Source organism: Nansenia antarctica (genome assembly GCF_963989245.1).
Source record: "Nansenia antarctica genome assembly, chromosome: 5".
NCBI lineage: Eukaryota > Metazoa > Chordata > Actinopteri > Argentiniformes > Microstomatidae > Nansenia > Nansenia antarctica.
In genome coordinates, this window is record NC_137690.1 from 76,285,573 (window position 1) to 76,297,133 (window position 11,561).

General features: G+C 49.0%; 1 protein-coding gene across 1 annotated transcript; it reads left to right on the forward strand.

The window, feature by feature from the left end:
• Positions 1 to 285: 285 nt before the first annotated feature.
• Positions 286 to 5,537, forward strand: LOC308157030 (thioredoxin-interacting protein-like). The gene is made up of 7 exons (XM_080530506.1): positions 286 to 620; positions 986 to 1,157; positions 1,690 to 1,765; positions 1,933 to 2,080; positions 2,744 to 3,103; positions 3,536 to 3,847; positions 4,152 to 5,537. The coding sequence occupies exons 1-7, from the start codon at positions 537 to 539 to the stop codon at positions 4,197 to 4,199; spliced, it is 1,200 nt and encodes a 399-aa protein (XP_080386632.1). The 5' UTR covers positions 286 to 536; the 3' UTR covers positions 4,200 to 5,537.
• Positions 5,538 to 11,561: the final 6,024 nt, after the last annotated feature.

Genomic DNA, 11,561 nt, shown 5'->3' on the forward strand with positions numbered 1-11,561 from the left:
CATTTTCACACAGTTGACTTTCAGACGAGCCTCCAGGCCCCGCCCCCTCCCTGATCACTCGGCCGGGGTTCCCAGCCACGCGGTGTGCACGCGTCGCTCCCGGCCGCTGATTGGTCGGAGACGACACAAACAATGTTTCTCGACCAATCGCAGCGGTGTACACGCGCTGAGCCACGCCGTGCACCCTGCCTCCACGTGCTCAGCTGCGGTGATCAACAGCCTCCTCGTATAAAAGCCTCGCCTTCGCCTTTGTTTACGGCTCACTAACTGATCATGAGAGTAGGACACACTTGAGGAGAGAGAGTTTCAACACACTAAAGCAGCTTTTTTAGCTGTGCTACACAGTAGTGACCCTCTTGAACTTGGCTCGATCGATTAAGATCAATAACATCCACTTCTGTCAAGTCAGTCAGTCAGTCAGTGATTTAAGACCTCTTCGTGTCATTCATCATTTGAACTCCACGGAAGTTCCTCCTAGTTCGACCTCTTGGAGATAATTACTTTTTCTTCGTTTTGGGATATCGGTGGAAGCAGACATGGTCGCCATGACGAAGAGCGTGAAGACCTTCGAGATCGTGTTCTCTGACCCGGGGAAGACGTTCTACTGCGGCGGGGAGAAGGTGAGAAATCAGCCAAAACCCGGTGCAGCAGCTTTCAGTCACGCTGCCGCATGCTCCTGGAACAAACTCCCTGAAGAAATCAAACAGGCCCAAACCCTTAAAATATTTAAATCTAAGCTAAAAACCTTCATGTTTTCCACCAGTTACGATTAAACACTAACACTTCTATCAATGTCTTTTATCCATTAACTATTGTCTTTTTAAATGTTTTATCTATTTACTTCTTATATTTGCTTTTATTCATTGTAATTTTTATTTTCTTATGCTCCTCTTGCTGTATTTTTAAACAATGCATGTAAAGCACTTTGAATTGCCCCTGTTGTATGAAATGTGCTGTACTAATAAACTTGCCTTGCCTTGCCCAGGTGTCCGGCCGGGTGGTGGTGGAGGTGGGCCAGGCCGTGCGGGTGGCCGCCGTCAGGGTGCTGGGCGTCGGCTGCGCCAGGGTGGAGTACGCCAAGGGCAAGCAGCGCTGCCGCGAGGAGAAGGAGTACCTGCGGTACGAGGAGGTCCTGCTGCTGGACGACCAGCCGTCTGGTAAGAGATCATTACCCCCTAACCCTAACCTTAACCTTACCTGAGGTACGAGGAGGTCCTCCTGTGAGGCTGAGTCAGACTAGTAGAAGGTCCTCTCTCCTCACCTGTCCTGGGCTGTGAGGCTGAGTCAGACTAGTAGAAGGTCCTCTCTCCTCATCTTGGCAGTAGCTCAGCCCTGCATGTGTCGGTGATTAACGAGACTCCCTCTTTTGAAGTGACGGGCATATCTGACATAGATCACCCCTCACCACAGTTGGCTGGGTGAGAGGGTGAGAGAGAGAGGGGGACATTCTGGGATTCCCTTCCACTCTTGGCTTGGCAGGGTTTAAACCTGCCCGTCTAACATGGATATCTCATAACACGCTGGCAGGGTTTAAACCTGCCCGCCTAACATGGATATCTCATAACACGCTGGCAGGTCTGTGACAGCAGGGAGGTGATGAGCGGTGGTTAATATCTCTCTCTGTTCATTGGTTAATATCTCTCTCTCTGTTCATTGGTTAATATCTCTCTCTCTGTTCTCTTCTCTCAGACACCGATGGCTCCGTCATCCTGAGGCCTGGCAACAAGTACGAGTACATGTTTGGGTTCGAGCTCCCGCAGCAAGGGTAAGCCTCTACCTGTCACCTGGATATAAATCATATAAACATCTGTCACCTGGATATGATCATATAAACACCTGCTGATGAGGTCATTGACCTGGAGGGTCTGATGACTGATGTCGGTGGTTTCTGGTTCTCTGACTGACCTTGCGTCTCTCCTGGCGTGTCCTCAGGCAGCTGGTGTCGTCCTACAAGGGGAAGTTTGGCTACGTCCAGTACTACGTGAAGGCCCTGATGGAGAGGCCTTCGCAGCCTGCCCTGGAGTGCAAGAAGGGCTTCGAGGTGGAGGAGCCTCTGGACGTCAACACCCCTGACCTGCTGGTGAGAATCCACTCTTTATTCCTCAAAGCCTGAACTAGAACGATGAGAATGCTTTCGGGAAACACTCCACCACCTAGAGTTCTAGAACACTCACCACCTAGAGGTTCTAGAACACTCGCCACCTACAGTGTCCCAAGTGTCTTAATGTGTTGTTTACCGAGCAACAACACTCTGATTGGCTATAACCGTGAAGCAGCAGCATCATTTATGGTGTATTTTTGGTGATTCGAATCACCCGCGGCACTCCAATGTTGCCAGATAAGCCGTAAGGGAGTTAGCTTGGTGATAGTAAAACGTGAGCAGGCGAGCCGACTTGGCTTCCCTCTCCTCCTCCTCTGCCCTTGGCCTCTAGTAACCCCCCCCCCGACCGGCTTTACTGGGATTACCCCCGGGTCACTTCCTGCTCCGCTGCCTTCCTCAGTAAAGCCTCTAAAGACCTCCTAACCCAAACCTCAGGTCAAGAGGCTGCCGCCTCCAAACTGTTTACTTCACCGTTTACCGGCGGCTGTGTGGCGATTAATCAGTCAATATAAAGCTGTCCAAAGAAGATGTATAAGATGGGTGGTCAAAGAGATCCAGTATAAGATGGGTGGTCAAAGCCCTTTTGAAATGACCGAAGTGTTGGAAGTTTGGAAGTTAACCCTCTTCTTCCCCCTCCTCCAGTCCCCAACCGGCGGGGCGAAGGAGAAGAAGGTGACCTGCATGTTCATCCCCGACGGCCAGGTGTCCCTGAACGCCAAGATCGACCGGCGGGGCTTCTGCGAGGGCGAGGACATCTGCATCAGCGCCAAGTTTGAGAACACCTGCTCGCGCATCGTGGTGCCCAAGGCCGCCATCATCTCCAAGCACACCTACCAGGCAGGCGGCCGCACCAAGGTGTTCCGCCAGAAGCTGTCCTCCGTCCGGGGGAACTTCATCATCTCCGGGATGTGCGACGCCTGGCAGGGGAAGAGCATCCGCGTGCCCAAGATCAAACCCTCCATGCTGGGCTGCAACATCATCCGCGTGGAGTACGCACTCATGGTGAGCCACCCCCCCCCTCCTCTCCTCTACACGTGTCAACCCCCCCTATCCCCCCGTAGCTTAGATGCGTAGATTAACTACGCTAATGCTAGTTGGGAAGTTAGCTTTCGCGTGGCTTTAATTGGAATGACGTTAGCTATTATTATTAGCTATTATGCTAGCTATTGTTAGCTATTATTATTAGCTATTATGCTAGCTATTATTAGCTATTATGCTAGCTATTGTTAGCTATTATTATTAGCTGTTATCACACTTTAAGCCGATTGAGATGCTTACTGAGGCCGTCCTTCCAGAGGTGTCGACCGTGACTCTGATAAACCCGCTAAGAGGCTCAGCCCAGCTGTTCTCCACGTCTAGACACCTTACAAAATGGCCAACTTTGCCAGCCTCTGTCTCTAACACCCCCTCTCCTCTCCTCCTCTCCTCCTCCAGATCTACATCCACATCCCCGGCAGTGAGAAGCTGATCCTGGAGCTACCTCTGGTGATCGGCACGGCGGGCCTGGGCAGCCGCTCCAACAGCGTAAGCAGCCAGCAGAGCGAATCCTCCCTCAGCACGGCCTCGCAGAGCTGGGTCTCCCTGCGCATGCCCTCCTCCGCCCCGCCCAGCTACTGTGACATCACCAGGGACTGCCGCCTGGACCAACCGCTGACGCCGCTGCTGGACGACTACGACGGCGAGGACTCTCCCATCTTCATGCACACGCCCACCTTCACCTTCCCCGCCCCGCCCGCCTACACTGAGGTGAGTCAAAACACGGTGCAGCAGCTTTCAGTCATGTTGTTCAGTCCTGCATGCTCCGGGAACAAACTCCCTTGAAGAAATTAAACAAACGGGCCCGAAAATATTAAAATCTTAAGCTTAAAAACCTCCATAAACTATTGTCTTATTGAATGTTTTTATCTGTTTACTTATTATATTTGCTTTTATTCATTGTCATAAAAAATATGATAAATACTTGCTGTATTTGAATAATGTATGTAAAGCACTTTGAATTGCCCCTTGTTGTATGAAATCTAACCCCTCTCTCTCTCTCTCTCTCTCTCAGGTGGATGAGGAGTTTAACGGTAACGTGCGCATGCTGCAGGTGTGCTGAGCTCTCTGCCGGGATCTCTGCGCTTCCAGAACTCTCCGGTCTGCTGTCATGACAACGGACTGCTTTCCACTTTAGCCACTAGTCTCTCTCACCGCAGGAAGAGCAGAAGAACAAGAACAGAAACAAGCTTCCTGTCGTTTTCAGGAAGTTGTCACGTGGTCGCGGCGCGCGGAGAAAGAAAGAGGATGTGAAAGAAGAAGAAGGAAAGGGCTGAAGGTCTTCTGCGTCTGCGCTGTCGGCCATCTTTGTTGTTTTATCACACTACTCCGTCACTGTAGCTGATCTCGCTTTGAGTCCCTCTGGACTGGCGGTGTGTGACACCCCGGGACCCTGCGGTGGGCGGTGCTGTGGTGAGGCCCGACCTTTGACCCCAGGTCGGGCCTGTTTTCGATAAGCTGCTGTTTCCGATTACCCTCAGCGTTGTTTTAAAGCGAGATTATTGAGATTAAGAGGGCTTCATAAGTTGTTGTTTTTTATAAGCCGTGTGATCACTCCTGAGCAGGCCAAGCTAAGTTAGTTAGTTAGTTAAGTCCCGAACTGAATCAACGCTTCGCTCCCCGTATCCGTCCTTCTATGCTAGTCATTCCGTACGAATCCCGCTTTTTCAGGAATATTCGGGATTTCAAATTTCATTTGAGGAACAATTTTTTTTGTTAAAACATTTTTTTAGTTGTTGACTTCTGAACTGAAAAAGGAGCAGCTTGTTTTGGGGGACTTTGTTTAAAGTGCAAAAGAAAGATGTTATAACAATGTGTTTGTTTCTGCATGTTGAATATATTATAAACATCACCTGACTCTGGTCAGGGGGACGGCCGTGCATCATGTATCCAGTGTTGTGAACGCGTTTCTTCTTCTGTGGTGGTATTGCACTTTTCTTACAGACGACCTCCTCTCTGTAACTGCCTCAAGGAGAAGTCCTGTTCTTCAATTGAATGTTTTCGTTTTTGAATAATGTTGCTGATCTGTTTGGAGTTTGTCACCAATGTAAACCGTAACCCCCCTCCCCTGTTTGTTAAAACCTCATATTAGCAAAGGGCTTCATGGGGGGGGGCTGACTCACTAAGCCAAACTGTCTCCATTCTGCCTGAGTGCCAAAGCGTGTTTTGGCTGGTCACTCCTCTACACGCTCAGAGATGTGGGGAGACGGGCCTTAGGAGAGAAGAGAGTAAACACTGGAGGAGCCTGCACCTTCACTGTTCCTCTGTGCGGTCAAGACTGATCACTGATCTGTGATGCGAATATGCAATGTGTCCTTTATATGAATATTTGTACATATCTGAAATGGAAAAGTATTTTTTTGGTATGAGACCCTATGAGGGGTGAGTTTTCTATAAGACAAATAAAAAGTTGAAATGAATCTTCTGGTGTCTTCTAATCTCTTCATCTGCACAACAACAACAACAACATTCACAAGCCTGTGGTGATGACAGAATACTATAGGCATAAAAGCATGGCTGCTTTCTGATGACTTTGAGCTTGTTCCCTAGTCTTACACGAAGGTGGTCTTCACCATGGATGTGATCTGTTCTTTAATGATTAACTAAACAAATTAAGGAGTTCTCAAAGTTGCTAAAATTACTTTTTGGTGTTAAGTCCTCATCGATGCTGGGAGTCAGTGGTGGACTGTCAAGGCCTTCTCTTCTGGCCTAGAGAGCCAGAATCTGAAAGTTATATATATCTTAATAATTTTATATGTTCAGTTTATGCTAACAGCCGGCTACTTTATTATATACACTTTTTATTCTAATAACAGTTTTGTAGTGTGAAACCAACCCCCAGGAAATGTAGCCTATCAGTGTGTTTCCGAGCCCACAGGTGTTTGTTCAGGGTAGGACAGGTGTGTACCACAGGTAGGCCGACTCAGAGCCCACAGGTGTGTGTGTTCGACAGGTGTGTTCGACAGGTACTCAGAGCCCACAGGTATGTTTGTTCAGTGGAGGTACTCCAGCCTTACACACTGTGTATTTCGGAAATACTATTTCCCAGTCGGCTTAATGAATGAATGAATTATCTTTATTTACATTGTGCTTTTTACAGCAGAGCCATGTCTAAAACGCACCGAAATTAAATCTTCATGTCCAGAAATTAAATCTTCATGTCCAGAAATTAAATCTTCATCTCAGGTGAGTCTGATGGGTCTTTATGTGTCTTTAGCAACAGTGTTTTTGTAGGCCTATTTAGTTCCACCTCTGTTTAAGCTTTATTATGTATCTATAGAAAAATAGCAATTGAATTATTGAATCCTGATGATTGTGTTATTTGTGTTTTACAACATTTCTGCTGAGTAAATGGTGATGGTTTGTTGTGAGTTTGTTGATTTGGGGTATGCCATGTCTCGTTGTGATGCAGCGTCCTGTCATACTGTGTAACGTCCCTACTATATTATTACTGTTAGTGTAACTGTCACTCTCCTCATGTTAAATCACTTTATATCACTCCATAAGGGTTACTGTCGCTGTGAATATGGGGTGGCTACGTTGAATGGCCGTAGCCTATAGCCTATAGCCCTAGAGTCACAGTGAGGTTACTGGCAGGCGGTGTAGGATGGCACTGAAGGCCGGGGTGTCAGATACACGGCATGCCACTGCTGGACTGGCAGCTCATGTTCTCTGGGAGAGATTCTTTACCCAGCCGAGGGTGAAAGGGATTCTGGGTACTCAGCCCTTCCTCAGCCCAGGGTGAGAGGGAGGGAGTCTGGGTGGAGACCTGTCAGGTGATTGCCACACTCCCAAACCAATCAACAGGCAGCTCAAAACGGCCAACAGCCAATCATGTTCATCTGCTCCACCAGTTGGTGGAGTGTTGTTGACCCGTGACCTCTAGCAGCCTGTTGACCTGTGACCTCTAGCCGACCTCTAGCGCCCCGTTCAGACAGAGTGATCACTCATGTTAGCGTTGCAGCAGTCAGACTGAAGGCCAGTCGTGACCTCTGACCCCAGGGTGTGTCCTCTGCTCTGCGTCTCCATGGTTACAGGCCTCAGCGCTCCTGTGAGAAGAGAGATGAGGAGGTCGACAGTTATCTTCCATCCAGACGCGACACAGAGCCCATCCCCCCCCCTCTCTCTCTCTCTCTCTCTCTTCTCTCTCTCTCTTCTCTCTCTCTCCCTTCTCTCTCTCCCTTCTCTCTCTCCCTTCTCTCTCTCTCTCTCTCTCTCTTCTCTCTCTCTCTCTCTCTCTTCTCTCTCTCCTCTCTCTCTCTCTCTCTCTCTCACTCTTCTCTCTCTCTCTCTCTCTCCTCTCAACCTCTAAACCCTTTGGGCTCCAGTGTGACTCAGTAAACACTAACAGTGACACTGAGCAGAGCAGAAAATAGACGACCGTCCAACTGGACTTCAACAAGGTTCTGAGGAGACTGTAGAGTACAGTGTAGACCTCATTATTCTGTTATCCGTTCTGTAAACAGGGCTGTAGGTCAGAACCGCTCCACACAATATTCAAAACTCCCATTGGACCTTTTAGAAATGTTACAGGTTAGGGTTAGGGTTAGTACCAGTGCCTTGCTGTTGTTGTTGTTGTGGTTGTTGTTGTGGTGGTTGTTGTTGTTGTTGTGGTTGTTGTTGTTGTTGTTGTGGTTGTTGTTGTTGTTGTTGTTGTGGTTGTTGTTGTTGTTGTTGTTGTGGTTGTGGTTGTTGTGGTTGTTGTTGTTGTTGTGGTTGTGGTTGTGGTTGTTGTGGTGGTGACTCTATTTGCAGCTGAGGTTTATTGCGAGGTACCTCAGTGTGTTGTGTTATTGAGGGAGGCAGCTCAGTGTGTTGTGTTTAATAACCTCAGTGTAGAAAGGAGCTTGGTCTCTAGTGCCACAAATCACCTCCAACCTCCCCCTCCCTCCCCCTCCCTCCCTCCTCCCCCCCCTCCCCCTCCCTCCCTCCCTCCCCCTTCCCCCCCCCCCTCCCTCCCCCCTCCTGTTTACCTCCCAACCCATTGGCCTAGCAGCGGCCCACCGTTATGCAACGCTGCGTTACTGTCATACAGCATCTGAGACATGCAGCAGCAGGAATGAGCTAAAACCACTCAACACCCCCCTACCTAACCCCCCCCTACCTAACCCCCCCCTACCTAACCCCCCCCCCCCCCCCACCTAACCCCCCCCTACCTAACCCCCCCCCCCCCTACCTAACACCGCCCCCACCTGGCAGACCTCCATCTGGCCAGTCACATACCCATGGTACAAGAGGGAAACTATTTCGTACATCTCTGCTTGTCTGAACAGGGTGCAGTGTGGGTAATCCTTACTTTGTTCCGCCCAGCAGCTCTGCGTATACAGTAGGTGTCTGTGTGTGTATAATTATGTTGTTTGGCTATAATGATAACGGTCAATCCCAGAGTTCTGTGGGAGATCTAAGGACCCCGCCACAGCCAGACTTCATCTGAGGAGAAAACAGGTCGAGGCAACATGTTTTGACCAGGGCCGAGCATGACTGTGCATTTCTAACTGATCAATTCTAACTGTCAGTTATTTTTTCTGAGTGGGGCAGTCCCACTCATATGTTTCATTTTTATTGAGAGATACAGTGAAGATTTAGACAGGAAGGATGGGTGAGAGAGAGAGGAGGGATGACATGCAGGATATGTCCCCGGCCGGAATCGAACCGGGGACCCTGCGATTACATGGTCAGCGCTTAACCCGCTACGCCACCTAAGCGCCCCAACTGTCCATTTCTAACTCTCCATTCCTAACTGTCCATTTCTAACTGTCCATTCCTAACTGTCCATTTCTAACTGTCCATTCCTAACTGATTATTACTAACTGACCATTGCTTGCCAAGTAATCTTTTCTGAGTGGGGCAGTCCCACTCATATTTTTCTTTTTATTGGAGAGATACAGTGAAGACAGACAGGAAAGTAAGGAGAAGAAGGGAGAGAGGGCATGTCAGCAGGGCATGGGCCGGATTCTAACCCATGACGACATGGGCATAATGTGTGCTGTAGACCGCGGTGCTAGACCACTGGACCACCCCAGGCCATGGTACTAGACCACTGGACCACCCCAGGCCACCTAACTATCCATTCTGTCCATTCCTAACTGTCCAGCGATGTGGTATGTGTGTCAGGGTTAGGGTTAGGGTTAGATGAGTGAGTCTATTGATAGATAACCGCTGAGTCTCTGTGGGTTCGGCCCTCAGGCGGAAAGTTATCTTAATAAAAAAAGAGAAGCTTTGATTCTAAACAGAGCTTTTTCCACGCTGCACTAAAAAAAGTATATAAATATAGACTGCGAGGGTGGTGTAATTCTTGACCTCTCACTCCTTCCCTTTCTTCCACCCCCTCTCTCTCTCTCTCTCTCTCTGTCCCTTTCTCTCTCTCGCTCTCTCTCCTCCTCCTTCTCCTTCTCCTCCTCCTCCTTCTCCTCTTCCTCCCCCTCCTCTTCCTCCTCCTCCTCCCCCTCCCCCTCCTCCCTCTCCTCCTCCTCCTTCTCCTCTTTCTTCACCCTCCTCATCATAATAATAATAATAATAATAATAATAATACCACCAAGTTGCCAACTTGCATTCCGCACATTCCCGGAGTAATTGGGCACAAAGGTTTGGCGACAGACCCAAGGTCGCTTTCCAGAGATACAAGGAGAGAAAACAAAAACAGTCAGACAAACAGACAGAAACAGTCAGACAAACAGACAGAAACAGTCAGACAAACAGACAACAACAACAGAACCAGCGGCTGAAGGCCTTGGTGGCCTCTAGAGGGGCACGTGAATGGAACCTGATTCCAGGGCACCTTAAAGAATTAGGCACCTTTAAATCATTTCGAAAGCACCTAAAACAGTGGATGATCAACACACACACCTGCCAACATTGAAATGTCCTGTCCTATACCTGTATGTCATGTGTACCGCCTGTCTGTGTACCGCCTAACATGTCTTACCTGTACAGTCTGTGTGCTTGTTTTTAGTCTGCTTACCGTGCGTATATGTTGCTTGCTTTTAGTCTGCTTACCGAATATGTACCCTCCTTTTAACCGCCTATGATTAATGTATGCTCTTTTAACCCTCTGCTTATATGTACCCTCCTTTTAAGCGCCTATGATTAATGTATGCTCTTTTAACCCCCTATGTTATGCCCTTAAGCTAAATGCTTGTCCTGTCTACTTTTTTGTGCCTAGGTCTACCTATATTTTATCTTTTAAATGTACTTTTTTCCTCCAGGGAGCCGTATACAACATCATGGCATAGGGACTGCGGATGAAAACTAGCTTTCGGGCTAACTCTGGCGTATTTACAATTTATTTTTGTTTTATTAATATGCACTGTCCCTTGAATAAATAAATGAATCTGAATCTGGTGAACAGGTGGGACTGGGGGGGGCTGTTTAAAGACGTCCAGGGGGGGGTGTTGAGGATCGCTGCAGGGAGAGAGTTCTAGAGGGTGGGGGGGGGGGGGCAGGGAGAGAGTCTCTCTGTTTCTCTTTCTCTCTGTCTCTCTGTCTCTCTCTGTCTCTCTGTCTCTGTCTCTCTCTCTGTCTCTGTCTCTGTCTCTCTGTCTCTCTCTGTCTCTCTCTGTCTCTCTGTCTCTGTCTCTCTCTCTCTCCCTGTCTCTCTCTCTGTCTCTCTCTCTCTCTGTCTCTCTCTCTCTGTCTCTCTCTCTCTCTGTCTCTCTCTCTGTCTCTCTCTCTCTCTGTCTCTCTCTCTCTGTCTCTCTCTCTGTCTCTCTCTCTGTCTCTCTCTCTCTCACTCTCTCTGTCTCCCGTTAGTTCCTGCCTAGGACCACTACTAGTCTCCCTTGGTTAGTTACACACACAGAACACAAAAACATCAGTCACACAACACACAAGGACCCAAGAATAAACACACAGCAAACGAAGGGTTAAAAAAAATAGCTGTGGTTTTGGCTGCCTGGTCGCCTGAGAGAAAAGAATGGAGGGAAAAGAGAAACTGTGTGAAAGTCAGTCAGATCTCTGTCACCCCCCCCGCTCCTCCTCGCTCCACGAGCCGCCGCACACTCCTCACCCCGGCTCCCATTGGTCCAGAGGAGGTGTTCATGCGGCTTCCTATTGGCTGCCGCGCCCCAGGCATGTGCAGGGCTCGTGGACACGCCGGGCGTGATTTGGTGGCCGCGGGCCAGATCGACTGAGACAAACACACACTCTGAGGTAAAACGTGCTAGGCTAATGGTCCCTGTGTGTTCATGCTAAGTGTTGTTTATCTAACCCTAACCCAGAGACTCAACCTGACTGACTGACAGCCGTGTTTAAACCTGTCCTGTCTCTCTGTCTCTGTCTCTGTCTCTCCCTCTCTGTCTCTGTCTGTTTCTCCCTCTCTCTCTCTGTCTGTCTCTCTCTCTGTCTCTGTCTCTGTCTCTGTCTCTCTCTCTCTGTCTCTCTCTCTCTCTCTCTGTCTCTCTCCCTCTCTCTCTCCCTCTCTCTCTCT